The 25,955-nt window shown below is 45.0% G+C and overlaps 1 protein-coding gene across 1 annotated transcript in view; it reads right to left on the minus strand.

Moving 5' to 3' along the window:
• MED12L (mediator complex subunit 12L) overlaps positions 1 to 25,955 on the minus strand; it is a 138,717-nt gene that overhangs the window by 16,836 nt on the left and 95,926 nt on the right. Inside the window, exons 17-35 of the mRNA XM_074833278.1 lie at positions 25,705 to 25,823; positions 24,407 to 24,550; positions 23,702 to 23,865; positions 23,147 to 23,278; positions 20,347 to 20,574; positions 17,757 to 17,898; positions 16,781 to 16,901; positions 15,753 to 15,854; positions 13,977 to 14,090; positions 10,715 to 10,914; positions 9,970 to 10,158; positions 9,133 to 9,207; positions 8,820 to 9,010; positions 8,332 to 8,493; positions 5,662 to 5,773; positions 4,365 to 4,454; positions 2,043 to 2,152; positions 1,387 to 1,522; positions 737 to 898 (exon numbers count right to left, since the gene is read on the minus strand). Coding sequence (XP_074689379.1) covers positions 737 to 898; positions 1,387 to 1,522; positions 2,043 to 2,152; positions 4,365 to 4,454; positions 5,662 to 5,773; positions 8,332 to 8,493; positions 8,820 to 9,010; positions 9,133 to 9,207; positions 9,970 to 10,158; positions 10,715 to 10,914; positions 13,977 to 14,090; positions 15,753 to 15,854; positions 16,781 to 16,901; positions 17,757 to 17,898; positions 20,347 to 20,574; positions 23,147 to 23,278; positions 23,702 to 23,865; positions 24,407 to 24,550; positions 25,705 to 25,823 — 2,693 coding nt within the window. The remainder of the gene's footprint in view (positions 1 to 736; positions 899 to 1,386; positions 1,523 to 2,042; positions 2,153 to 4,364; positions 4,455 to 5,661; positions 5,774 to 8,331; positions 8,494 to 8,819; positions 9,011 to 9,132; positions 9,208 to 9,969; positions 10,159 to 10,714; positions 10,915 to 13,976; positions 14,091 to 15,752; positions 15,855 to 16,780; positions 16,902 to 17,756; positions 17,899 to 20,346; positions 20,575 to 23,146; positions 23,279 to 23,701; positions 23,866 to 24,406; positions 24,551 to 25,704; positions 25,824 to 25,955) is intronic.

Below are 25,955 nucleotides of genomic sequence, written 5' to 3' on the forward strand. Positions count from 1 at the left end.
GCTATCAGTCCTGAGCCTGTCCTGCAAAGCTGAGCAAGCTTGTGTCAACCCTCATCACATCAGCGGTTCCAAACCGGCCACATGCTCTGCGGATCTAGCGAGGGCGGGCACACAGCAAACGTGACGACCAAATCTTAAACAGATCAGAAACTGAACGGGTACCCAAACTCTGGGATTTGTATGAGTGGCAGAAAGCCATTGCCACTGAAGACACGCGTGTGTCCGTAGCCCTGAGACGACCTGCCAGAACCACTGAACCATGCGGGAGAGCGGGAAGGGGTCACTGCCGGTGCACGGCCCCGCTCACTCGAGGCTGCTCGAGCCCTTGGGCTGGGCTTTAACAGCCCCCTGCCCGCCTCCCTCACCACCCGCTCCTGGTTTCACACTCTGCCTGAGCATCTTCACACGGACCACAAACCAAACGCTGCGCAAGAATACTGGGAACAGAAATACATCGGATACCAAGAAGCAGTCTGCCACTTGCAGCTCTTTTTAAAGGTATTATTTGTCAATTCCCCCCTGGTGGCATCCCTGCCTGTGGAAGAGCCTGCACTGCTGGGGCTGAGGCTGCAGCGCTGGCTGAGGGCAAGTTAGAAAGCTGCACCCCAGCAGCAGCACAGCGCTGTGGGTACTGCACATAACCACCCCCACTGTACAGGATGCACCTCTCTGCTGGAGTTTCCTACGCTTCGAAAATCGTGGAAAAACTGGGATGGAAGCAAACATTTACTCTTGCCTGTTTCTTATCAATGGAGTCAAATCCTGCAATTTTGTTCCCCTTGGTGTCGATCAAGGATCCCATTGGCTCACAAGTGATAATATCACACGTCTGCTTTGGCAAAGGGAGCAGCTGGCGAACCTTGTCGATGCTTTCAGACCGCTTGTCCCCCAGCTCCTTCTAGAGAATAAACACATCAATCAGTCAAACAGAAAGGGGGGGAAAAAGAGAAACATTACATTGCTTTCACTATTAGAAAATGTCCAGTCTCTGGATGAATCATTTCCTTGTACTTTTACTAAATTTAAACAAGCGGTTTTGCAAGGTTTTTTGCTTTTTCTTTTTTTAAGAGTGTAAGTTATCTTTTCACCTCTTGTTTAAACAGAATGTAGAAAATACACAAGCCAAATTTAGTGTCTCAAACATCAATAACAGTAACTAAGTATCTTGCAAGGTCCCTAATTTTAATTTAATATGAAGAAAATACTAGAAGTCCCCCCCGAGTTCCTGTATTTCTATTTTCTTCTTTTTCTCCCTGTTAACACTAGAGCTCAGTCTCTCCTCTTGTTCCAAGAGGCCTTCCCAGACACTAGAAATGACAGGATTAAAAGATGAGCACAGAATGCAGTTCAAAAGAAATGCTGAAAATGACAAGACGTGACACTTACTTTTAATTTTTTCACTAAATTCATGTAAGCCCTTTTGTTTTCCTCAGGCCCTCCTTGGGAAGCATTGGACAAGTCCGAGGCAAGCGTCCCATTGATGAGGACGCCCAGCATATCGAGCACGGTTGTGAACAATTCGCTGAGAGCAAAGACAAGTATTACCCTGAGGAACCACCGACAGACCCAGGGACAGGCAAGCCTGGCAAAGGCCACAAACGCAGCTCCCCGGCCGGGCCGGGCTCTGCAGGGCTTTCTGCATGCACACGCATCTGGGCTCGCGTGCACAAGCCCCGGCGTACACACGCAGGTGGGCTGTCAAGACGTACACACAAATTTTACTCTAAACCCCAGCTCAGAGCTGCAGACAGCACCGACTGCTAACGGGTAGTTATTAGGCTCCAACGAGCCTAATTAATAGAGAGCTGACAGGCTCTCTAAATGTAGGAGAGCGCTCAGGCACACGCTTGTTAAGGGAGAGCATAAACAGCGGCTCCAGTGCTTCTCTGGACAGAGGTGCTCCACCAAAAAAAAACCCCCCAAAAACCACACTCAAGCAGTAACAGGAGAACAGTAATAAAAACACAACACCACCACACGTGCAATCTGAACTTAAGAGCAGGACGGACGTGAATTAGCTCGTTTGATGAGCGCAGACCTACTTGTTGGTCTGCATATCGACCGTTCCCGAAGTGATTATCTGGAGGAGCAGCAGTGCCCAGTCCGTGGTCCACTGGGTGCTCCTCTGCACGGTATCAAACATGCCACCCACCTGCAAAACAGCACAGCAGATAGCAAGGCTCTGCACATACCTCACCGAGGCACATGCTGCCCTTCGCCTGGGGACTAATGAACAGAACTGCTGTCCCGCCCCACGGGTTCTTGTGCACCCAATGCCATCTTGAAGTGCTGGCTTGAAATAACTTTTCCTTCCCACCCCACGCTATCCCAGTAAAAAGCTTCTCCTAAGAAGGAACTATAGAAAATATTACAACACTGCTCCTTCAGCTTCATATCTTCACTTTCATGTTTGATGCAACAAACTGAAGTGAGTGAAAAACTTCTCAGGACTGAAAAGGTGTCAAATTAAAACTTTATAATTACCATTTTCCACCCACACCCAAAAATTAGACAATGTCCAGTGCAACAAGAAAAAATTCTGAAGAACAATACAGCATCGATTGAAAATGAAAACTGCTAAAAGATACATTTTACCCTATGAATAATGTTTCACTATTTCTATTGGTACAGTATGATGCTGTAAAATATGCCTTGGCTTTGAGAAGGGGCCATTTTGCCAGAACTCATCCTTCACAGGATCAAACTGCAATAACAAAAGATACCTGCTCGAGTGCAAGCCTGATCACTGGCCAGATGGTCGGAATGGAGCCCAACCCCCAAACTGCAAAGGTAGAAGCTTCTAGCACACAAAAGCTCAGCTCAAGCCCGCAGGCAGTGCCAGCCCTGCGGAGGAGCAAACAGCTCCCTGTCGCACAAGAGGACCCTTGCAGAGCGCAGCCAGAACGACACTGCTCTCCCCTTACTGGAGCACTGCAGCCCAGGGGATTCCTACTCTGCTTTGCACATTATCCCTGCACTCAATATCTCCATCAAATCATCCTTTCTGATGTTTCCCACTTGACATCTTTCCAAAAATAAATCTTTTTGTTTTGTCATGTTTCTGACCACTCTATATCCCTTCGCTGTTTGTGCCTGTAGTTGTTTCACTCTGCACAATTCTTCCCCATACTTAAAGCTTATTTCAGGGTTGTGTCTTGCTCAATAAACACAGAGACTGTTTCAGTTCTCAGTACCTGCTTTTAGCTCCTAAATCCTGTTCAGTTTGTATCTAAGACTATTCCTCGAACTACGTAAGTGGTTTATGGTTTACAAAAGGACAGAATCTTGCTGCTTTAATAGTAAAGCAAATATTGCCCACATCAAGAGCTCTCCCAGCCCACATGTCTCAGCGGCAGGTGATAGCTGCTTCACTTTAAGTGCAGCCACAGCAATCCCAAAGCTGCTCCCAGCTGGCTCAAGGCGCCCTGACGCGGGCCAGGCGTGGCGTAAGGCTGTGCTTACCCCTCCAGCTGCACACACTCCTCTAAGCGACTCCCAAAGAGAGGGGAAGAGAGCAGTGCTGCAGCGTTACTCCTGCCTCGGTGCTCTCTGATTTGGCCTTACGTGTAGTCCCCTCACACCTACGGCACCGCGCTGACAAGCTGCAGTGGCCCTGCTGCCTGGTACAGAGGTTCCAAGAGATGGGGGACATTGGAGAACTTGGTGGAATCTAAGTTGCTTAATACAGGTATGCAAGTAGCAGCAACTGAAATTGCACATGTAGGTTAAATAGCCAACTGTTACATTCCCCGGGAGCTGTGAAACCTCAGCTATACTGCCTGCCTGATTCCATAAAATCCTTGCTTGTTACACTGGGATAAACAATCAGTGAACGGCCTGGAATGTCCACAAAAAGATGACACATTTCTGAGGTTCCAGGGACACTAAAAGGAAGAAAGCAGCACAAAAATAAGGCACCAATAAGGTATAGGCTGTCCTTCCCATCCATTTTACATGAACAATGTCCAAACGCTATGGCCAGGGGGCACCAGCTGAAACGAGAGAGACAGGAAGAGCAGCAAGGAACACCAACAGAGCCGAGGGGGCAGAGGGGGCACCAGCAGCCCTTGCTGCCCCGGGCCAGCCCCTCCTGGGGCCACCCCCACCCCACCCTGGCCCTGGCGCCCCAGGCCAGGGGCCTCAGCCTGTGCCCACGGCCCTGCGGGGCCACACCAGGGCTGTGTCTGACCAGGCCTGATCCTGAGCCCATCCTGGTGTGGCCTCAGCCCAGCCCCATTGCCGTGGAGGTACCTGGTGCCCAGGGCCCCGTGGTGCCCTGACACAGCACTTCTTGTGCAGTACCACCTCCAGAGTAGCTGCTACACCTTTGCATAACATCAGGATAACACATAAGTTTTTCTTACCAAGTTAAGACGAAGTTGCAGGGCTTCGTGCATCATTTGCCTGGCTTTAACATCATCCTGGTACCGTTCTTCCCTCCAGTTACTAAGGATCTAAGAAAAAGCATTTGATTGAGGTTGTTTTCTTCCTGTAAAGGAAAATGTTCTTCCTTTGAAGTTTAAGTATTTGTGACTATTATCTATCAGGAATCATAAAAGACTATTATCCTTTTTATCCTCATGAATGTTTAAGGCTTAGAGCAGCATCCGCAAACTAGCGGGGCAAAAAAAATAATTTGTGAAGAGCTGATAATCTGCTATCAATTATGTGACTAGATCTTCCTGTGGTAGCAAAGAGAAAATAAGCAGCTTCATTATGCATTTATTAAAAATACTGTTTCAAACCCCCTATTTAACTGTTCACCACAGGCAAGTAAATAGATCTCCTGCACTGGATGCAGCTTCCCAACAAGATCTGGCAGGATCTCTGGATGAGCAATGACCAGCTTAAGAGAACCTGGACCAGCTGTGGTTCAGGGGAGAACCCCTACAGCAAAAGGAAAGCCCAGCTGGCAGTAACACCAGGGGAAAAAAAACATCAAAGGAATGAATTTAACTCAAATGGGGACCTACAGCGCAGCCTGGACCTGAGCTGAGAGGCAATATGAGAAGGTAACAGCCCTACAGGTATCCATTTTCACTGTCACGGTAATTCATCGAAACTAAAGATAGAAAAAAAGGCAACAGGCACCTGCTACACCGGGCACTGTATATATTCATTTTAAAGACAGTCTTAAGGAGCTATTGTAGGCTCGAGAATGAACCGGCAGAAGTCTGGAGCAGAATCAGCAGAGGTTATGAGCAAGCACAAGTGATCCAAAGGAAGAGCTGTAGGCAACGGGCCACTTTGGGACTAGCAATATTGGGTTTTAAAATATGAGAAACTCTTAATCTGTACCAGCTGGAGAAGGTGAAGGTCCTTCCTAAAGAGGGAAAGTTTCAAACTTATAAAAACTTTTCATGTTCAAGCTAGAGACTGAGAAGACTGTTCCTCTCAGGACAAACTTCTTTTACTGGTTTTCCTGGAAAGAACTGAAATCAGACTCAAGTTCATTATATTTCTCTGTAACAATTTTAGGAAAAAAGATGTATTCACTCTCAAAAAGGAACAAGCACCTCCCCATTCTTCCCTCCTTGGACTGTTCCTTTTGGCATACCACTGCACTGTAATTTTCCTGGTTTTACACCATCGTATACACATAAAACTGATGACACATAAAACATCTAACAAAGGGTGCTCATGGTTATGTGCTTGTTTTACCTGATTAACTTGATTCTGCAGTGATGTTAGAAGCCCTTCCCGTTGCTCATCCTGTCCCTTGAGGCAAGTAAGTACCAATGAAAGGAAAGGTTGCTGACTCAGGAGAGACATGCTTGAAGAGAGGCAAACACAGAAGTCAATTAGTAAAGTTATTTTGATACTTCCCATCACTCCCTTCCTTGTTTTGTCTACTTTTTTTTCCTGGAAGTGGCATTGCCTGCATCTGTCCGTGTCTCTGTTTCAGTACATTAAAGCCTTGCCAGGTGAATGGAGAGCGTGCCCATAAGAAGGCAGAGCACCAGCCAGGGTAAACGCACATGTTATGGTGCCGAGGACCCACCTCGCCCAGGGCACGGAATGACCAGGAATTGCACGGACACTTGAAGGCCTGACTCAGAAACAGAACAGGTTATTTTAAGACTGCTTTGATTAACCAGGGATATAATTTTAGTGGAGATTAGGCAGCTAAAGTTTCTAATCCATGCTAGTGGTCTGAAGTGAAGCCCAAGGAAGTTTCTCCTACAAGCACTGATCAGAATGACAGCTGCCTAAATTGCACTAAAATTCTAACATGGGCCTCGTGTAAGTGAACTGAGATGCATCTTCAGCTGGTTGTAGGAGACACACCATACCAATGCAAGGGCTTTCAGATTTCTTACATATTTTTTTAGATTAGTGCGTATCCATTATAAACATAAAATTAAGGCAAACTGAAAGAAATACACAAAGATTAATTTGGAAGTAGAACACGTGAACTAGAAGAGAAGTTAAAAACGTCAGCAAAGGGATTTGAGAAGCAGCTCGTGTGATGATTTTTGCAGTTTTAGGTATATACTCTTTGAAAATTACATGCATCTGTAAACACAATATAAACACACATACACACGTGCGTATTCACCACAAGTCTTCATTTCAACAGTTATTTTCATTTGTCATTTAACTTGACTTCAACAATTTAGGTGACAATTAGTATAAAGGAATGGCAAAATCCCAAGGTCCCATTAAAGGAGCAGAACAGAAAGTCTGCATTTTCAAAAGTCACACTAACCAGTGATTTTTCAGATTTTAGGAACAACATGGTCAGAACACCTCTTCATTTTCTCATTAACTTCCATAAGAAAAATTTAAAGTTTGCAAGACAGTTATTATTGCAATTGCCATCCCTGCTACACAAAGCAGAGTTGGAAAAAAGAAAAAGAGGTCCTATACACGTTATATAAGATTTCATACTTGCCCACAGTATCATTGGTTTTGTCACTCAGAGTAGTAAAGTTTGGTTTTGATCAAGGAGAGATTGAAAAGCTTCAAAAAGCACACAAGGAAGTCATTTATTGTTACAACTAGAACAACTTCGCAAATGCTTTTATTTCTGTGCATAGGAACTACCGTGGAGGAAGGGCTTGACAGTTTCTATAAGCATTTTATTTTGGCTTTGAAAGAGGCTTGGTTTAGATTTTCTACCCTAGAGCTCTCCCGTAGGAAAAGAAACAGAAGACAGAGAGAGGTTCCTTATTCCCTTCTACTGATGCAAGTAGCAAGAGAGCCGGTAAGAGCGGAAAAGGGCTGAAATGCTCAGAAACACCCAACAAAGAGACCTAGAAAGCAAGACGTCTTTTTCTATCTAACAACAGATCAAGCAGGTATTCCAAATGAATTAGAAGGAGGAGGAAGAGATGGCTTCACAGAGCTAATACAAAGCGTACTTAACTCACAAACTGAGCACAGCACTGCCACAGGTCGATACATCACATGAGAAGCTTATCAAAAAAACAGCCCAGAGGAACTAGGAGAGTCCAGCATAACCAGAGCTACGGGCATACTGCAGTTGTGACACAAAGAAAAGAAATTAAGTCTTCTAACCCTGAAGGGAAAATCAGCTAGGTGGAAGAGGCTGGAAAACAGCAGTAGGTTTAAAAGGCTCCACAGAATTTAAGGACAACTGTAAGTCAAAATCAATACGTGCAAGGCAGGTTTACAAGCATACTGTAAAGCGGCAAAGCACAGTCACTGGTCCCACACCCAGGGAGAGTATTCTGCATGAACAACATCGACGGTGACCAAAAAGACAATGCAGACCAACGCAACATGCAAGAACAAGAAACTTACAGTGGGACCAAATACAACAATCAAACACCACAAGCCTTTAAGAACTGATATGTTTTCTTGAACAGCCATACTTTGGAAAAGCTTTGCAAAAAGAAAGAGGGTTGGTATTTGAAGCTAAGAGCCCCTGTTGTGTATAGTGTTCAGTGTAATTTCTATCGAACTCTAAGAAAGTGCAAAAAAACTAGAGGCACTGTGGAAGAATATTTTCCTGAAAGAAAATCAATAGCCGTTAACATCTTAAGACAATTATGGGATCTTAATGGCAAGAAAAGTGGCCTACTGCCAGAGAAGGGAAGAGACAACAAGCGCTCTAACTGTTCTGTTAAATCTCTAACATTTCCCATTGCCAAGCTGCAGAATAGCCACTGGCAGATGTGTTATAAACTCTGAAACCAGTGACACTTCTTCAGACTAAATGACACCTGAACCCTGTTGGGGTTGATAACTTTTTGCTCCACAGAAGTGAACCAATGAAGTTTTGTGAAGCCAAAATCCAGTCCTCAGTAAACTCCTCCTTCAAAAATACCTTTCAGCTCTGCGTGCAGGGATTTCCCAAGGTCGTACCTTTTTTGTTTCTGTCTATCTCTTTCCTTCTTAGAAGATGACCCCAAATGCTGACCTTTCTCCAGCTCCTCTCCCGCAGCTTTCAAGACCCTACCTTGAACTGAGGTAGGCAGTTTTGCAATCAAGGGAGCCACCAGCCACACTCCTCGCCGCTCAGAGGAACTAGAAGTAGAACAAACTTATTTCAGCCAAAATATCCATGTAGTTTTGCAACCAGCATTAGCTGTTATAAGACTGAACTGCTTCAGTAAAGCAGTTGACACAATGCATCTGGAGTAACTAGGGTGGACTCAGCAGTCACCATTTCTGGTTTCCAGAAAATTCAAGAATAGCAACTATATTTATTGTTAAACAAAAGTAAATAGAAGTAACCTTCAGGTAACTCATTTCTGTACATTCCTGTTTCAAGTGCAAAGAAGTCTAGGCAATCTACACACAATTAAGCATCATGTTGGCTAAAATAATTAAAAAGGTGCTACAAAAAATACCTTAGGAATGTCTTTTTACCATTCTGTCTTGTATTACTTGTGTCAGCATTTCCAACAGAGTTTGGATTGAAGAGGCCTATACCAGAGTTAGAAGAGTTATTGTTTAGATCAGCGGATTGCTGAAACACCTCTATTGTCGCCTTTGCAATATTATCCAACAAGCTGTTCATTTCAGCCACAGACCCAGAACCCTACAGTGAAACATAAGTAAACTAGCACATTCATGGTATGTTTGCTCATGGACTACGTTAAAATTTAACATACTTTTTTGCATTAAATATTTAGATAAGGAAGTTTGAAAACAAATACTCACAGGCTCCTTCATGCACTGTTTGATCATTAGTTGCAGCTCCAACCAAGACTGCCGGAGAGTCCACTGATCTAAGTTCTAGGTCAGAATTAACATCACAAATACAAGTGTCAACACTTTACAGGTCTGAAGAAAACAAATAAATCTCCTAATGAAATACATTACATGCAAAAGCCTCCTCTTACAAGCAGATCACCACAGTCACTACTCTTTAACAGTCTAATGACATGCCAAACTACCAGACCTATTAAAGAATGTGTGTTAACTTCTGCATCTTTGCAGCTAATATCGTTACTCAATACTTGTAACCATGCAGCTTTTCTGAATAAAAATCTTGCTCTCTACAAAATCTGAGTTTAGCTAAATATGAGTATGGAAAATGTAACAGTAATTACACTAATCCACGGCATTGCCATCCAAGTGGACACATTTGTATTTAGCACGGGGCCATCTAGACACGATTAAAGCAAACGCAGCAGCTGAAGTGACTATTTTGCAGGACACTGATCACTGTTTGCCCTGGCCCAGATAGTGCTGACTTGATTCTTCACAGGTCTATTAAAGAAAATCCATTTTGCAGTTTAGGAAATGAAGTGTCCCTAATGCAGCCGAATTTGAAGAAATGACCAGTTCAGGACTGGCTGCGAAGGCGTTTGAGCCTCCTCCAGGGAGCAGGAGCATCTCTCAGTGCAGTGCCACCACAGCCGCTGCGAGACAGCCCCGGGAGCAGCTCCCTCGGTGGTGGCTTCCCACGGCTGACAGCGAGGGGGGAGCTGCTCAACACCGGGTAACAGTCATGGCACCACATGTGGCTTTTCCACCTCTTCCCCACTGCATTACCTGGAGTATGCGTTTGATGTGCTGCCTCTGAGGGTTGTCACCCTCGGTGCATTCTTTAACGCCATGAGGATAACAGATAAGTTGAAGGAGTTTCTGTGCTTGTTTGTTTGAAAGAACGGGATCCAGAATAAGATCTTTGTCTGTGCACAGCCTCTCAGGTTCTTTTAGACAGTGCTCTCCAACCCATTCCTGTAGGTAATCAGAGAACAGATTCACAAGACAGTTTCAAGGCAATATTAACTTTTGGTAAGCTAAAGAGAAAAGAGATTTTTCCATATGCAAAACTTGAATTGAACTATGGTTCATGCAACATGTGAGATTAGAAATGTCTTCTGTCATTCAGTGCCACCTGAAAGTATAAGACTGTTAACAGGTTTTCCAAAATTAATTTCTTCTGTACTTTGAAAGCAACTTTGCAATAAAACAAATGCTACTGCAAAAGCAATTTGAGCAGACAGCTGATGGAGGGGGCCTACTGTCTTCTCAGAGTGCACCAGATTCAGGTAGGAGAAACACCTCAATTTTGAGAGACTGCAGGGAGATGCTAATAACTAACTAAAGCAGCTTCTTCCCCCAATAACACACTATTCTGTGTATAAATTGTCCAAATCAGGAAACCCAAACAGAACTCAAAAATTGAAATACCTCAGCATTCATCATTTTGCACCAAAATATATATTACACTTTTCAAATAAAATATCACTGTTTCTCCAAATGAAGACAGAAGAGTAGTTCTAGAGATTACCTGCTGGCAAATTGTTCTTAGCACGTATCGAGCATACTCGCTTAAACTAGCAGTTTCTATGGAAACAGCTTTTCCGCATGATTTCAAAGTGTGAGAGGACCCCCAGATTTCATCCTCATTGAGTTCATCTAACAAGCCTCTCATATGGAAGTCTTCACTCTTCAAGGAGTTGACGTTGTTGGTGCCAATTTCAGCGTCGCCTGTACAGCAGAAGCACAGAAGCAGAGGGTGAACTTCAGCGCCGGCCCCTGTGCCCCTGGCCCGCTCACCAGCCGAGGGACAACATCAGGGGCACGGGCCAGGCAGGGGTAACGCAGGCCTGAGGCAGTGGCATTCAAAAGGGCAGCACCGACGGACTCAGAATCACCGTGTTCAAAGTATCGTCCACTTGCTTCATCTCACACAGCACCTTTTTAACGGATATTCCAGAAGTAGGAAAAGGTTTATACAAACCAAATGCAAACAGACGCACCATGTGCTCAACAGGAAAAGGTCTGTGAGTGTATGGAATGGCTTTGGCAGATAAGGAAGAGTTGGGTTACTCACTCTTCTCAGATGTCCCTTTTCCATGTCATCTCTCTTACTTTGATTTATTAACACTCCATAGATCAAGTTTTGACCAGTGGCCCCTTAACCCACCTTACTGTGAACTTCTTGACAAGAGAGACTGACCCTCCGGGGAGTGAAAAGGGCAGGGCATGCTGAGGGAGCCTGGCAGCCCCTGCTGAGCCCCTCCTCTCTGCCAGGCACCGCCTCAGCTCTGCGACCACCATCCACCTCCCATCAGCAGGGCTGACTAGAGAAGCAAGGAAAAAAACTCTGGACACAATGCAAAAAAATCAGTCCTGTAGCAGTTCATGTTTTACGTGTTCCCCAGCCTGAAACCTTGGATAAGGAAGAAGATGCAACTACAGCGTGTAGTAGTAGGGAAAACAGCCCAAACTGCTGCACGTAGTAATACCCCAGAGCCTGGGAGGCCACAGGGGAGCGTGCACAACAGCAGCCTGCTTGGGAAGCATGTTTGAAGTCAGAAGAAACTCCTGTGAATCTTAACTGATGCCCCACGTGACACTCATCCCTCAGAAAACCCCTCAGTTTACTACCAACATCAACAGCTAACACGACATGACGGCTTGCTTCTGTTGTTCACACACACTCACCCCGGCGCCTCTGGTGACACACACACTAGGATTTTTTGCTAAAATCTACAACTACCAGCAAAATATTTCAAACTACGGCACCAAGGAGACCAATGGCCTTTTCAGCAGCTGTGGCCACATCCCCAGACTACTACGTATGTACACAGAGTGCTCAAAACACCATGTTGCGCTGGGCCCTCCTGCACACTCCGTTCTCCCATCACTGTTTCTGTGTTCCCTGGTACTGCATTGCCCTGGACGAAAAAAAAAATGAGGGTTTAGTAGAGTCACTGCTAAGAAAAACAGCCAACGCCTGTGCCCCCACCCTGCTTTGTGCCGCTTTAGAGTTGCTCCTAAATAAACAGCATACAGCCATTTTTCCAACAAGACTGAACTCGTATTGAGCAGCATATCCAAAGCAGAGCCCTGACAGCTGGGAGGGAGCGGTCCGTGCCCAGGCAGACCCTCCTGGGGGTGGCAGCGGTGACCGCGGAGTTCGTCCCTGACCCCTCAGCCCTACGTCACAGGGAGACTGCACGAAGAGCCTTGTCACCCCAAGACACACAGAAATGATTTTTTAAGGAGGCCAATGACAAAGCAGCGGCGCATACCCTGAGACGTGGAAGCGGTTACCATCCCGCTGTTCCCCCAAATCCAGACCAACCCGGAACCCCCTGTACCGCCAACCCAGCGGCTGGCAGAGCAGACGCCTCAAGCCCTGCAGAGCCCAAAGCTCGAAGAGCGTGGGAAACAAGGTGAGGGAATCCTGTGCCCCACACACGTGCAAACAGCCCGTCCACACCCTCCCTGTGCTCCAGCATCTCGGGAGCTGGTGAGCGCAACCGTATCAACCCCAAATCTACACCTGTGAAGGACAAGAGGGAACAACCTGGCAGACAAATCGTAAGATGAAGAGATTGATACCAAGGCACACATGAAGCTAAAGCCATCCCAGAACACCTTGATAGAACTTGAAGACATTTAATACACCCTAGAGCAGCTGACTGCAGCACCGGCTTTCATTGTGGGTAGAGAGTATTTTTTCAACATAGATTTCTACTCACAGCTTTGTGCAACAGCTGTCATTTATCTGATGCTTTCCCTCAGCAAATCAAGTACAATTTTTAAATAACTAATGCAGGGTGCCAACAAAAGACAGCTCCAAATACAGCATTTTGGGTATGGGAGGAGAGGTGCTGCAGTGAGGCACAAAGAAATCGTGTGCCCGAGCCTTCCTTCGTACTGCCCTGCACCAGGCCCTGTCCAAACCCACAGAGAGGGAACCACAGGTGGTCACACTACACGCCAATAATGAGGAAAAAGAGCAAATCTCAGCACTCTGAATAGCGAGAAAACATAGATAATGGCCATAAATGTATTCCAAACTCACTCTCCAATCCATCAGTCCGTCCCAGATAGCCATGCCTTTAACATCTCTCCCAATACAGTCCCACGGCTGAGGATCACGGGGGATTTGAGACAGTTCTGAGACACTCGCTGACAGAGAACGTACTAATGCACTCCAGTCCAAGGTCTACTTCTGCAGGTGTGTCCATATCTGGAAGGTCTTGTTTCTTTAACTGGACATTTACTTCGCTCCAAAAATACACATCGCCATAGGCCACACGAGCTTTAACTGAATTTAAGCCAAACCAAGGCTCTGAGGCAATTACTTCTTTGGAAAAATATCCCACTTGTCATTCGCGGAGAGTTGCTTAGCAGTGACTCTTTTACAACTTCCACAATGACAGACACATGTGATTTGTGGTAAAACACAGAAAAAGGTGGGAAAAACTATCTGAAACCATATTTCCTCTTTGTCTTTGAGAGAGACTCGCCTGAGTTTGAAACGTACTGGGACTTGGTGGCAGGGGTAGGGGTCAAAATGTGCAAAAGCCACATCTGCTTAAAGCCTCATCAGCCGGGCCTGACTCCCCAGAGAAAAATCCTCTCTTGACCTGTGGGGGAAGCGCTGCTCACAGCTACAGAAGCACGGACAGCATCCACATTTTTCTCTTGTCATCAGGGTTTTCCTTTTCCAGGAGCGTTCCCAGGGAAGTGAAATAGCACAATCTGTTTTTTACCAGAACAAAAACATTACACGTGACTCTGCATAATCTTACCAAGCATCAAAATTGCTTTTAAGACTGCAAACACAGCTCCCACTTCTATACTGTTGTGAGCAGCAGCCAAGAGGTGACGATCGCAAGAAGAACGAATTCCAGGAAATAATTTCCCTGTGGAAAGAAGAGTAAATCTTGTAGAAAATTTCCTCTGCACAAAATCCTTCTTGTGTAGAATAGCTATAGAAGTACAATAACTGAATGAAGAACTGAATTTTCTGAAATAACTAAAGACCAACAGGTAAGTCATTAAAGTCATTCCCTGGGATACAGGGTCATGATGTATTAATATCAAAATAAGCTATGGTCATTTAAATGTAAAGAGAAGCCTGTCATTTCCCTGTGTCCACGTAAACAGGGAGTTTAACCACAAGGAAACACTGAAGTGTATTTTGGTTTTGACTTCACAGATTTAGGAAATTACCTCCCTCACCTAGTCTTCAAAACAAATGAGACCAATTTAATTAATATCAATGCCTGTTGCACAGTTAAGCCTCATGCTGCAGCTCAGAAGCAGACTGCAAAAGCAGTCAGTGAGTGCTTTTTCTAACTTGAAGGAGAAGATAAACCAAAAGACAGGGAGGAAGGGAAGGAGAAAGGATCTACCACCTTTCTAAGGTGGTTAACAGCCATATCTAAGAAAAGTCGGTAATGTGGTCACATGTTGTTTGATTTGCCTACTTCCTAGGGTTCAGACATGACCTCTCCTATCCATTCAAATCCACTTTTATTTCTAGGGAAGTCTGGGACCGTGTGACATGTTTCTGTTACTCAGAGAGTATTGTTCACAGCTCTTACTTGTTTTGCTCAAATATGCAACAAAAGCTCATTCATTTCTGGACCAAAAATAAATTAGATGGAAGAATTTGACACGATTTAAGAGCTGAAATCTTTTTTCTTTCATTTCATTTCCCCATAGAAATACTCTTGTCATCAAATTTGCTGAAATACTTGTAAGTCAAAACACAGGTTATTTCTGGGCTTGTTTCCTTTTAATTCTTAGGTGCTTGTTCCTTGCCTTTTTTCTTCCTCTTTTGGTCTGTGGCAAACAAACACAGGTCAGACTACAGAATATTCAAATTTAAAAGGAAAGAGGACTACACTGAAACATCCTGAGAACTAATTTCCTCATGTTTCCTCTCTTGGACTAGATGCTTTATTATACCCTATGTAAGGCCACATCTCTACCAAACTGGACGATGCATTTCCCTGTTCGCTCTCTGTCGCTGCGAGGTGATCCACTGCAGGAGCTGTCACTGCCCCGACAGCGCTCAGGACGGAGGAAGGTGGGGACCGGGAGGAGGACTGCCCTGCCAACAGCAGCCCCTGCACAAAACCAGTATTAACAGGTCCCAGGCTCACATGATTGTTTTGGTGAAGTTCCAAACCAAAATGAGAACCATCAGGACAGAGCAGTTCTTCTAAATGCATTCCTCTTTGCCAGAGTGTGCACAGATGCTGTGTTAAAACTTAATTTTCTTTTTGAAGATGCAATATTAACATGGCGAAGTTTTATGTCAACATTATGCCATGCCTGGGTGGCCAGGTGTTGATAATGATTTTCAGCAAACTTCTGTAGTTCTACATGCACATAAAACATTTCCCAAACAAGTAAGAATGGTACCTATCAACTTTTCACTAGTGAACATCTGTCATTTTAAACAGGCTGTCCTTTCTACTTGCACAATGGATATTTTCACCCATGAAATCTGAAGCCATCAAAAGCCACCTGGGTTCACTTTCTGAACCAAAAGAACCACGCAGCCAGCACCTTACCTGTTCCCTGGGGAAAGAGGCAGACTTGGGGTGTCCTGAAGAGGTGCAGGAGTAGCCGACAGGTCATCCTCGCCCCGGGCTCGGCATCCGGATCTCCACAGGCTACAGAAGGTAGGATGTGACATAAAGCATCTGCCCAGGACCTCACAAGTCCCAGGGGCAGGCCTGGAAATGTTCCACCTCACAGCCCCATTTTACATGGGAATACAATCATTTCATCAACAGGAGTCAGCATTTATGGCCTTGAGTCATTAAAAACCAGGAAAGAATAGTAAAATTTTTGGTAAGCAAGAGACCTAACTAATGGCAGAAGAGAATACAGTTAAAATGGTTTTTGACAGTCAAATCACAAATAAGAAACACAAATCTAAGCAGGAAGTGAAAGGAAATGCGTGAAGTGGCCAGCAAAAAGGACGACAGCTACAGCAGTCCGGGGCTGGAGGCAAAATCAACGAGGTCAGAGAGGAAACGCCAGCGTCGGGCAGACGGCTGCCAGGAGGAGAGGCAGAGCCCGAGCAGATGCGGCAGATGTCTGTGCACACAGCGGAGAGCAAGGGGGAGCTGGGAGCAGGAGGCCAGGCTGAGGGACACCAGGGGACAGCGCGCTCTCAGCAGCTCCAACAGCACCCACCGGAGCGTCATTTCTGATCGCGCTCGGTGTCGGGAGCCGCAGGGACACGGGTGCTGTGAGGCGCCGTGCTGGCGTTCACACAGGAGCGGGGAGCACAGCACACTGCCTACTCAGTCAGTGGAGAATCCACAGAATCCCAGAACCATCCAGGTTGGAAAAGCCCTTGAAGCTCCTCCAGTCCAACCATGAACCTCACCCTGACCGTTCTCAACTCCACCAGATCCCTCAGCGCTGGGTCAACCCGACTCTTCAACCCCTCCAGGGATGGGGACGCCCCCCCTGCCCTGGGCAGCCCATTCCAACGCCCAACAACCTCTTCTGGAAAGAAATACTTCCTAATAATTCTTAACAAGTCTTAAGTTTTTAATTTTAAGTTTTTCTCTTGGCATTTCCTTACCAGCTGCAAGAAGAGAAGGCAGGGCGACGTGCTGAACCACGTCTTCCAGAGAAAAGCACTGCCGGGCGATCAATATGGCAATGAAAGTGGCCAGGGAATCGTGGAACGACAGGTCACTCACCTTGAAGGAAAAACATTGCAAGGCTTCACATAACAGGACACACACCACTGCCCCGGTTATTAAGGAATTAATTATAAACAGTAATATGTCTACACACAAGCATTTGTCTCTACATTTTAACACACTTCCCAAACATTTTATGGCAAATACTGATAGCTCTTAACTCAACACATACCTATTTCAAATACCACAAATTCTGAAATAAAAAACATTAGTCTCATAAAAACTTGAGAAAATTTTATCAACCTATAAAAACAGATAACAACAATACTCATTCCTCAGCTTCAGGACAAGAGTATATCCCCAACGTACACAGCTTCACTCTGTTCCTAAAGGCATATGTAAGCAAACTATAGATAAATATATTGAATCAGATATTGGATAACATTAGTCACCATAACCCTGCTGACTTTACCAGGACTACGGTAACTTACATCAGGTGAGTAAGAAACAGCAAAGTGTACCCCCCCTTCTACAATCTAAGAGCCAACACCAAAACAGGGTCTTGAAAACAGAGACAGTTTTTTACACATCCATCAGCGTTTCAGAAAAAGTATATGGACACGCATGCTCCTTTTAAAGAGTAGCTCTGATATCCTGTATCATTCCATAATAAAGGGACAAAAAAATGTACACAGAGAAAACTCTAAGCACTGCCCAAATTCTACATTAACCCTGAAGATGTAGGAAAGAATAAAAATCAGTCAGCGATCTCATTAAAAGCCTGGAAAACTCCAATGGATACAGGACTAAACGTGTGCTCCGCGTTTTGTACTGGATGAAAACCTTACTGTACCTCTAAGCCCATGCTAGGTAAATTGGTTTAACAGGTATTTCAGAAGATATTGAACTTACATCCACACTGCAGAGCAGATCATTGAAACCCCAGACATGATTTGAAGAGCAGCAAAGAGCTTTTACGACCCCTAACCACTCTGAGCTAAGCACCGTGCAGCATGCCGTCAGCTCTGCGCAAAGGTTTGCTATGTCATTAATCCTAGGAAAGAAGAGAAAAACTAATACAGAAGCAAGATAGTTTGTCAACAATATTTAGGTCAAAGCAGATCAGTGCTTGGCAGAAGAACTGGTGTCTCCCTACTTTAGGTGGGGGTTTATGTCCAAATGTGTTTACACCACCGTGCATAGAACCCAGGGTTATGCAGCTGTGGACAACTGGCGCATCTGGGAAAAAACCTGAGACTTGTACCCCACAAGTTGCATCCACCCAGCCTAGAGCAGCACAGGGCCTTTATTTGGTGTAAGCCCCACCCTGCAGCCTGCCCACATGACGGAGCGCCCGCAGCCCGCAGCCCCCCGCCACAGACCCCTGCCCCGCTCCGGCCCTTCCTCCAGGCCCACTGCCTCCCTCCGTGCAGCAACGGCTCAGGGAAGTGGGGGGGTGTGGTGTGCATCTCCCCAGCCCCCCGGCCCCCACTGTCATCCCGCTGCCGGAGCCCTCCCACCCGTGCCAGGCCGGCACTGCTGTCTGCGAGAGGAGAGCCACGGAGTCATTAATGAATTTTACTTCACAGATCACACCCTGGGTAACGTGTGAGTTGGTGTGTGATTCAGAGTTATGTAACATTTTAAAAAACAGAGCAGAGTTGACTCATCCCAGTGCAAGTTATTTTTTCTCTATTTCACAGTGAAACTTGTTTGGCCACATTTAGATGTTCCCCTTTATCGCTCTTACAACACTGCTTCCCCTCAGCTGCTCTGCTCCGTCAAGGATGCCCCACATTTCATAGAATCACAGACTGGTTTGGGCTGGAAGGGACCTCAAAGCCCATCTAGTGACCCCCCCTGCCCTCGGCAGGGCCACCTTCCACTAGCCCAGGTTGCCCAAAGCCCCGTCCAACCTGGCCTTGAACCCTTCCAGGGAGGGGGCAGCCACAGCTTCTCTGGGCAACCTGTGCCAGGGCCTCACCCCCCCCACAGGGGAGAATTTCTTCCTTAGATCTCATCTAAATCTCCCCTCTGTCAGTTTAAAACCGTTACTCCTCATCCTATCCCTACCCCCCCTGATCAAGAGTCCCTCCCCCCTTTCCTGTAGCCCCTTTCAGTCCTGGGAGGCCGCTCTAAGGTCTCCCCGGAGCCTTCTCTTCTCCAGCTGAACCCCCCCAACTCTCCCAGCCTGTCCTCACAGGGGGGATGCTCCAGCCCCCTGAGCATCCTTGTGGCTCCTCTGGACCTGCTCTGAACATTTCAGAGACGGCTTCACACTGGGGACAGGGAGAAGGATACAGGAACCGCACACACTTTGGGCAGGAGTCAAACAGAAAAGGAAAAAAAAAATTCCACAATTTCCTTGAGTTTTGTGATCTGTAAGCAACCTTAAAAAAGACTGCCAGCTACTGCTGCACCTAGGCCTAACTATCAAGACCAAGATTTTCTTAATAAAAATTGGAACCGAATCAGAAGAGAACACCAAATTCTGGTGGTTCTGATTGTATAAGAGCAATAAAGGTGCTGGGTACAGGGGTAAAGACTGCATCCAAAAACTGGTGTCCACCTCACCTACATCACAGACTTTGCAGCATGGAAAATCAGGGTAAAACAGTTTCAGCATTGCGGTGCTACATTTGCCCAAGAAGGCTGAGTTTGTGTGTTTACACACTGGAAGGAGGAATCAACTGAGAGCAGAAGATCTGAACTACAAAAGAAAACATACTGTCAGCGTAAAACCTGATGTTAAGTTGTTAACTGATGTTTTCCTGCAAGGGTTCTTCACTATACTTCTTGTGAGTAACTTGAGATCATCTGAGAAGATCTAACATAGACTTAAGACCCACGAAGTGTCCCGCTGGGTCAGAGCCAAGCTCCACCTGATGGGCCAGGAGCCAGCGCCCGCTGGTGTCAGGAGGCAGCGACAGCCAGACAGCGCGGGGCCACCGCTCGCGGCCCGAACGTGACTTGGACTGCGCACCGGGAGATCCAGGCTTCTCTTCAAATGTAACTGGCAGCTGGTGTAACTCTGGTAGCTTCTATCCAGTAAATAATACTTTAAAAAATATTTTAATACTTTTAAAAAATGGTTTTGGAAAAATCTACATATTACCTACAAAGATGAAATCCATAATAAATAAGTTACACTTTTAATAAATTAAACACCGACTACATCAGAAGGAAACGACCTAATGCAGAACCGTCCCTCGTTTACAGGCTTCTAAGGAGCAAAGACTGTGCTGAGCAGTTCTGTCTGAAGCGGCACAACTGCTGATACCAGAGCTCACTGCCTGTCTTACGGTGAGGACTTTCTACTTGTCACTCCCTACCGCCAAATTACGCAGATTGAGTGCGTGAAATAACCCAGAGGAAACTTACTCAATACATTGTCAGCAACCAGAAAGAGTAATGAATGAAAACAATTGCAAACAAGACCCCAAACAAAAAGGTGAAAGGAAGCCTCATCTATAGCATGTGACTCCAGCCCGGTCTGCCTTACCTGCCTGCATCCTGGTGACCCATGCACACGTTCATCAGCACGTTGCAGACAAAGCTGTAGCGGTTGGCCGCGTTATCACTCAGGATCTTGCCCAGCATTGAGTAGTTAATGCTGTGAGCAGAAGGATTCTCAATAAAATCTAGCATGAACTCTGGGTCCCACAGTAAATTGGAATTTGAAGGCTGAACATTGCTGTATATTGTTTGCTTCACCTTAGAACAGGCACTACTGAGGACCAAAAAAAAGAGAGAGTTGCCAAAAAACGTCCTTTGGAGGAACGCTGTTGAACATACCACGTGCGATGAGAAAATCCTCATTTGGTTACCACTCTACACATTTTCAAACTCATTTTTGATAAGGAGCATCTACCAGAAAATAAGGCTGATACATCAATTTCATTCAAGTTTTCCTGCAAAGTCTCACGTTTCCACATCGCTTCTATGATGTTTCTGTGACCAAAGCTGTGAGCAACTGGTAAGGACCAGCCCCTTCAGTCCTTACTAGCAATAACCTTCCGGAGCACCAGACACCTCTACAATCAACTGTAACAGCGCTTCACAACGCTGCTCCCCCTTTATGTGCTATCACAGTGAACTGCAGTGGTGGTGAGAAGAATTAGTTATGGAAAATGAAAAAATTTATCTAAACTAAAACCTCTACATTTGGTAATAATGTGACATAACAGACTTTCTGAAATCAGTAAACAGAGAAAAGATACTTAAAGGTCATATTTTGACATTAATAATTATGACAAAAGGTCACAAAATGTTCCAGGCTAGGAATACCTCTATGTTAATTGTCTTTATTTTGGGGGAAAAAAAGGTGTTAGTGAAGAATGCAAATTCCACACGCCAGATGTTCTAAGGAGTGTTTGTCTCAAGCTTTGGGTCTTACACCACAGCTGGAAACCATGTCCACATGGATGAACTTCACTAATTACCCCAACTGGGGAGGCTTCCTCATTACTGAGAAAATCTATTCACTGAAATTAACTTGAAATAGATGAAACCTTTGGAATGTTTTAGAAGCCCACCGGCCACAGGAGGAAAGGACAGAGGAGGCTCTGTGCTGCCTGGAGGGGCAATGGGCTTCGGATGCTCCATTAGCAGGATAATTAATCTACAAGAAGGGTCATGACTGACCTTAACCCTTTGCTCTAACAGCCAGTGTAACAGCAAAGGAAAAACCCTGGCTCAAACCTCAGGCACTAGTAAAGGGGCACCCTGGGCACACGCAGGTCCCCGACACTGGCATGGCAGCAGCCACCTGCGCTCACCCCACGGGCCACAGAAAGGTCCAAAACCCAAACGATACAAAAATGTGAGCAAAGCGGCCTCTGATACTGTACTTGCACAAGAAGTAATGCTGGGGGAGTGGTCAGAAGATAAGATTTAAAAAAAAAAAAGCGAAGGAATGATTTTAAAAAAGGAAGTTTAGTGAATGCAACTAACTATACCAGGCATACTAAAGCATAACATGCAGCTCGCTTAGCAAACCCGGTCATGAGAAACACTGCAGGGGAGAGCAGAAGCCACATGCGAAACACTGCAATATATGGGAGGTAAGGCTCTAAATCTGAACATTTCTGAACTGTAGTTATCGTCACTTCAAACTGACTTAGAGAGAGAGAGAAATAGCTGGACTTAGAGCGTGCTAAAAAGGGGCTAAAAAAATTGGCGTGTACAGCCACCGCTTTTGGTTTTGTTTCAATTGTAACAAGGAAACCAAGAAGAAAACGAGTGTAGCACTATTACCTTATACACAGCTGTTTAAAAAATGTATACAGAAATTTTATTACCAGTTTTCAGAGAATTTCTAACTCCACTTGTCTGAAAAAAAGGGGATTCAAATCACGTGCTGTATATCACATATTTAATATAAGAATTATTACCTTAAATATCTCTGTATTACTAGATGATGTTTCGATTTGCTATTGTAGGTTAGTATTAATTAAAATGTTATTTTTTATTGTGTTACTGAACTTTAGGTTTTAAGCAGAAAAATGAACATACAACTAAGACACTTCTGAAGTTCTATATTTCATATTTCTTTTTCCTTTTTCTCATATTAAATGCTACTGTTCCCATGTGTTTGTAAACCTATTAAGATTATTACTGAGAACCCTTTTCCTGCTCCCTATGAAATGAAAACCACAAATCTGGAATACGCAAACCAAAACCAGGTATATAAAGTAGGAGGGGAAACAGTAACTGAAGTGGTTTGTAGGTCTCACAAGATGCATATTTGCATATGACAGGTTTCCACTCCCCCTTTAAAAAGTAAGAGCCAAAAATACAGCACATGGGTACCTTAAATATTTTTTTAATTTAAAAATCAAGGAACTGAACATTCGAGCTTAAAACTTCACAAACATGTTTGTGCCTCTCCCCACACCAAAGGAAATATTTAATAGTCTATTATATAGACTGCGTCAGCTAAGATTTTGTTATTTTTCCACCCAATGTTGTACGTACTACAGCCAATTTGCTGATGTGCTGTAGACCCGAATCAGTCACATCACAATCTGCAAAAGCAAAAGTGTGCAGGGAGGGGTCCGGGGCCTTGCCAAAGGCATGGGGCTACAAGGAGGGCTCGGCTCTGCTCCTCCTCAGCCTGCACCCGTGTGGGCTTCACCGGCTCAGGACCCTGCACTGCGCTGCCGCGCTGGCACGGGCGAGGAAATTGCCCCAGTAAAGGTAAAGCAGCAACGGTGTATTTTCCACGGAAAGCAAACTGGACTGAAACCAGCGCAGCCTGCAGCAGGCTAGGCAGCGGTGAGAAAAATCCCATTAGCACCCACCTGAAAAGGTCTCCAAACTTGCTTCTCAGGTGACTGCAAGACACGTAGAGATCGTAGAGGTAAGCTAAGATACACCTTTCTGGGGAGGAACACTCTGAGGGATTGACGACGTGCTTTACCACCCCACACAACCTGCAAAAATAAAACCATTCCAAGTTCATTCCAACACACCTCAGAAACGCGCCTCGTGCTGCTCGATCTCAGGTAAACCCCACCGCTCCCTGGGCACCGCAAAGACAGACCTGGCGTCTGCAGCCTGAGGGGGCTCATGAGCTTTGGTGGACACAGAGGCAACTCGAGGAGCCCAGGGCGGAATGGGGCAAGGGGGCAGAAAAATCAAGACACGCAGCTCCCCCCTCTTCCTCGATGAAGAAGAGCGCGGGTCCTGCCAGCCCCCAGCAGTGGGGAGCCACCTGCTGCCCTCACCCACGCTCACTGACGGCCTTCCAACAGCGGGGCGACAGGCAGCCTCGCTACCTCAACCCCAACGCAGTTTTTGCTTAAGAGAGAACACCAAAAATTACGTCTTTTTGGAAAACCGCAGCTGCCACGAACCCTTCAAAGACTTGCGCGGTTTGCTCCGAGTTGAGGATGAGGCAGGCGTGGTAACGCCGCAGCACGGCCACGATGCAGACACACAGCCCCGTGGTGTAGCTTCCCGCCAGGCTGGAGGACTTCAGCAGCAGCTCTGCCTCCACAACGCTCAGCTCGTTCAGCAGCTGAAAACGCACACACAAAAATCACAAACTGAACACCACTTCCAAGTTAAACACATAAAATACGTGCAAAAAAAACCCCACATTAAGGAAAAACTGTATGGCAAACGAAAATGAAATTCCTTACTACAGGACAGGGGAAAGAGGAGCAAAATAAACTGTTAAAGTATCAAAAATGTCCCTCAGAACTGCTCTTCAGAAATACACGGCATTTCTGGCACCCAGGTGCTTTACTGTGTAGTACGATGGTTCAGCCTGAAACAGTGAAGCCCATCCTAAAATACTCTGTGCTAAAATAATCCAGAATTTTATTAATTTTGAACGATTTTAAAATAAAATACATCCACTGATTCTCCATAACTGTCAAAGTAAGACAGAAGGGGAAATAGCTGGCACTCAGAGGTCAGAAAACCGAAACAGATGAAAGCGCACGGCAGGAAATCAGGAGAATTTGCAGTCTGGCTCTTGGTTTTTTTCTGGGTTTACAGAAAACGTATCACAGCTTTATCCTGACATAACCCCCCCCAAAATGAACTCTGTCTACCTGTATTGCAAAGTCTATAAGCCCATTGATATTCAGTGCTGGCTCCATGAGATCAAAGATGAGCTGTATATGGTGAGCCAAGGGAAGATGGTAGGATGTTCCTGAGGCAAAACTAGTTATCTGCTCCAGAACATTACTGGAGATCTGTGAAAATAAATGTTGAGAAGTCATACGGTGACTGAGGGCTTCTCAGATACATCTGTGCTCCAAACCCCCTATTTTATAAGAGGTAACAGCAAGTGACAGCATTTTGCAGACAAAAGCACTAACGAATCATGCGTGAGTACATCTATTACTCTACTATCCTAGTCGTAATGCCATTTTATTTTCAAAACTGACAACACAGAAAATGCTCTTCTGCTGCTTTACAGCTGAGAGTCAAACTGTTCTTAACACCTACAATACTAATTTTTATTCTGTGGAGTATTTGACTTTTAAAAAGAGGCAAAATCATTTTCCCTTCCATCTTACTGCATTGTGATTTTTTGATTGATGGTTTTCAGATAATTAACAACACGTTATCCTGCAAACAAACCCATAAATTCATTCAAAAGACCAGATCCAAATAGGCCTTATAAATTAAGTATCAAACGTGTAGCTCTTTTACTTTGCTTTTTATGCTAGCCTCTGGTTATTAAAATATACTTAAAAACTTTAACACCTGACAAAGTGATTAAATGCTACGCTAATATATTTGCACACTTACAAGTCCTAATATAAACCAGGAAAACTGGACTTGTCATTTAAAACAAATTATTTATGTTCTCCAGTCAGCCACTGATACAGTTTTGTATCAGTAAAGGCTATAAATCCTAACATCCAGAAAAGAACAAACTGAATAATCCACCAGCTTCTCCAAGACACTCAGGTTGTTGCACAAAACCCCAGGATTGTTCACTGTCCTTCATAAACACCGATACAGTAACACACCTTATACACATGCAGGAGATTGGCTAATAAGTACCTAATTTATCAATGAGCCCTAAACAACGCTGTTAAGGGAAATTTATGTAAATTTATTTCAAATTTTTCATTACAAAATCATGACATCTGTAATAATCCAGAAAGCTTCTTGCAAAAGAAACAAACAAAACCCCCCAAACAAACCAACCAAACACCCAAATATCTAGGGAAGCCAGTGTTTTAGAACACCAAGGCAGCATTTTTTTCCTCTCGCCTTTGAAGCAGTGCACCGAAAATTCTTGTCTATACAAAACACTTCCAAAAACCTTGATTTGCTTCCTATTTGGTATCTCTACAGCAGAATGTGAAAGGCTACGATTTTACAAGGGAAGTACCTGAGATGTCACCTGATGTTGATCAAAATAGGACAGTTGCTGCAGCTTTGTGAACACGGTCTCTAGGGTTGGAAATGCTTCTTGTTTGGTCTTCCTGGCTTTTTGCCCTTCATCCCCAACTTAACAGACAAAAAAAATTATATTGGTCATTTTATATTTAATGGAGCCCTAGCAGTTTTGCATTATTACTGGTTTAAAAAACAATAAAAATCTTCATAAGCTTTACTCATGACTACATAAAACCCTACCTG

The sequence above is a fragment of the Strix aluco genome, chromosome 9, assembly GCF_031877795.1.
Source record: "Strix aluco isolate bStrAlu1 chromosome 9, bStrAlu1.hap1, whole genome shotgun sequence".
Taxonomy (NCBI): Eukaryota; Metazoa; Chordata; class Aves; order Strigiformes; family Strigidae; genus Strix; species Strix aluco.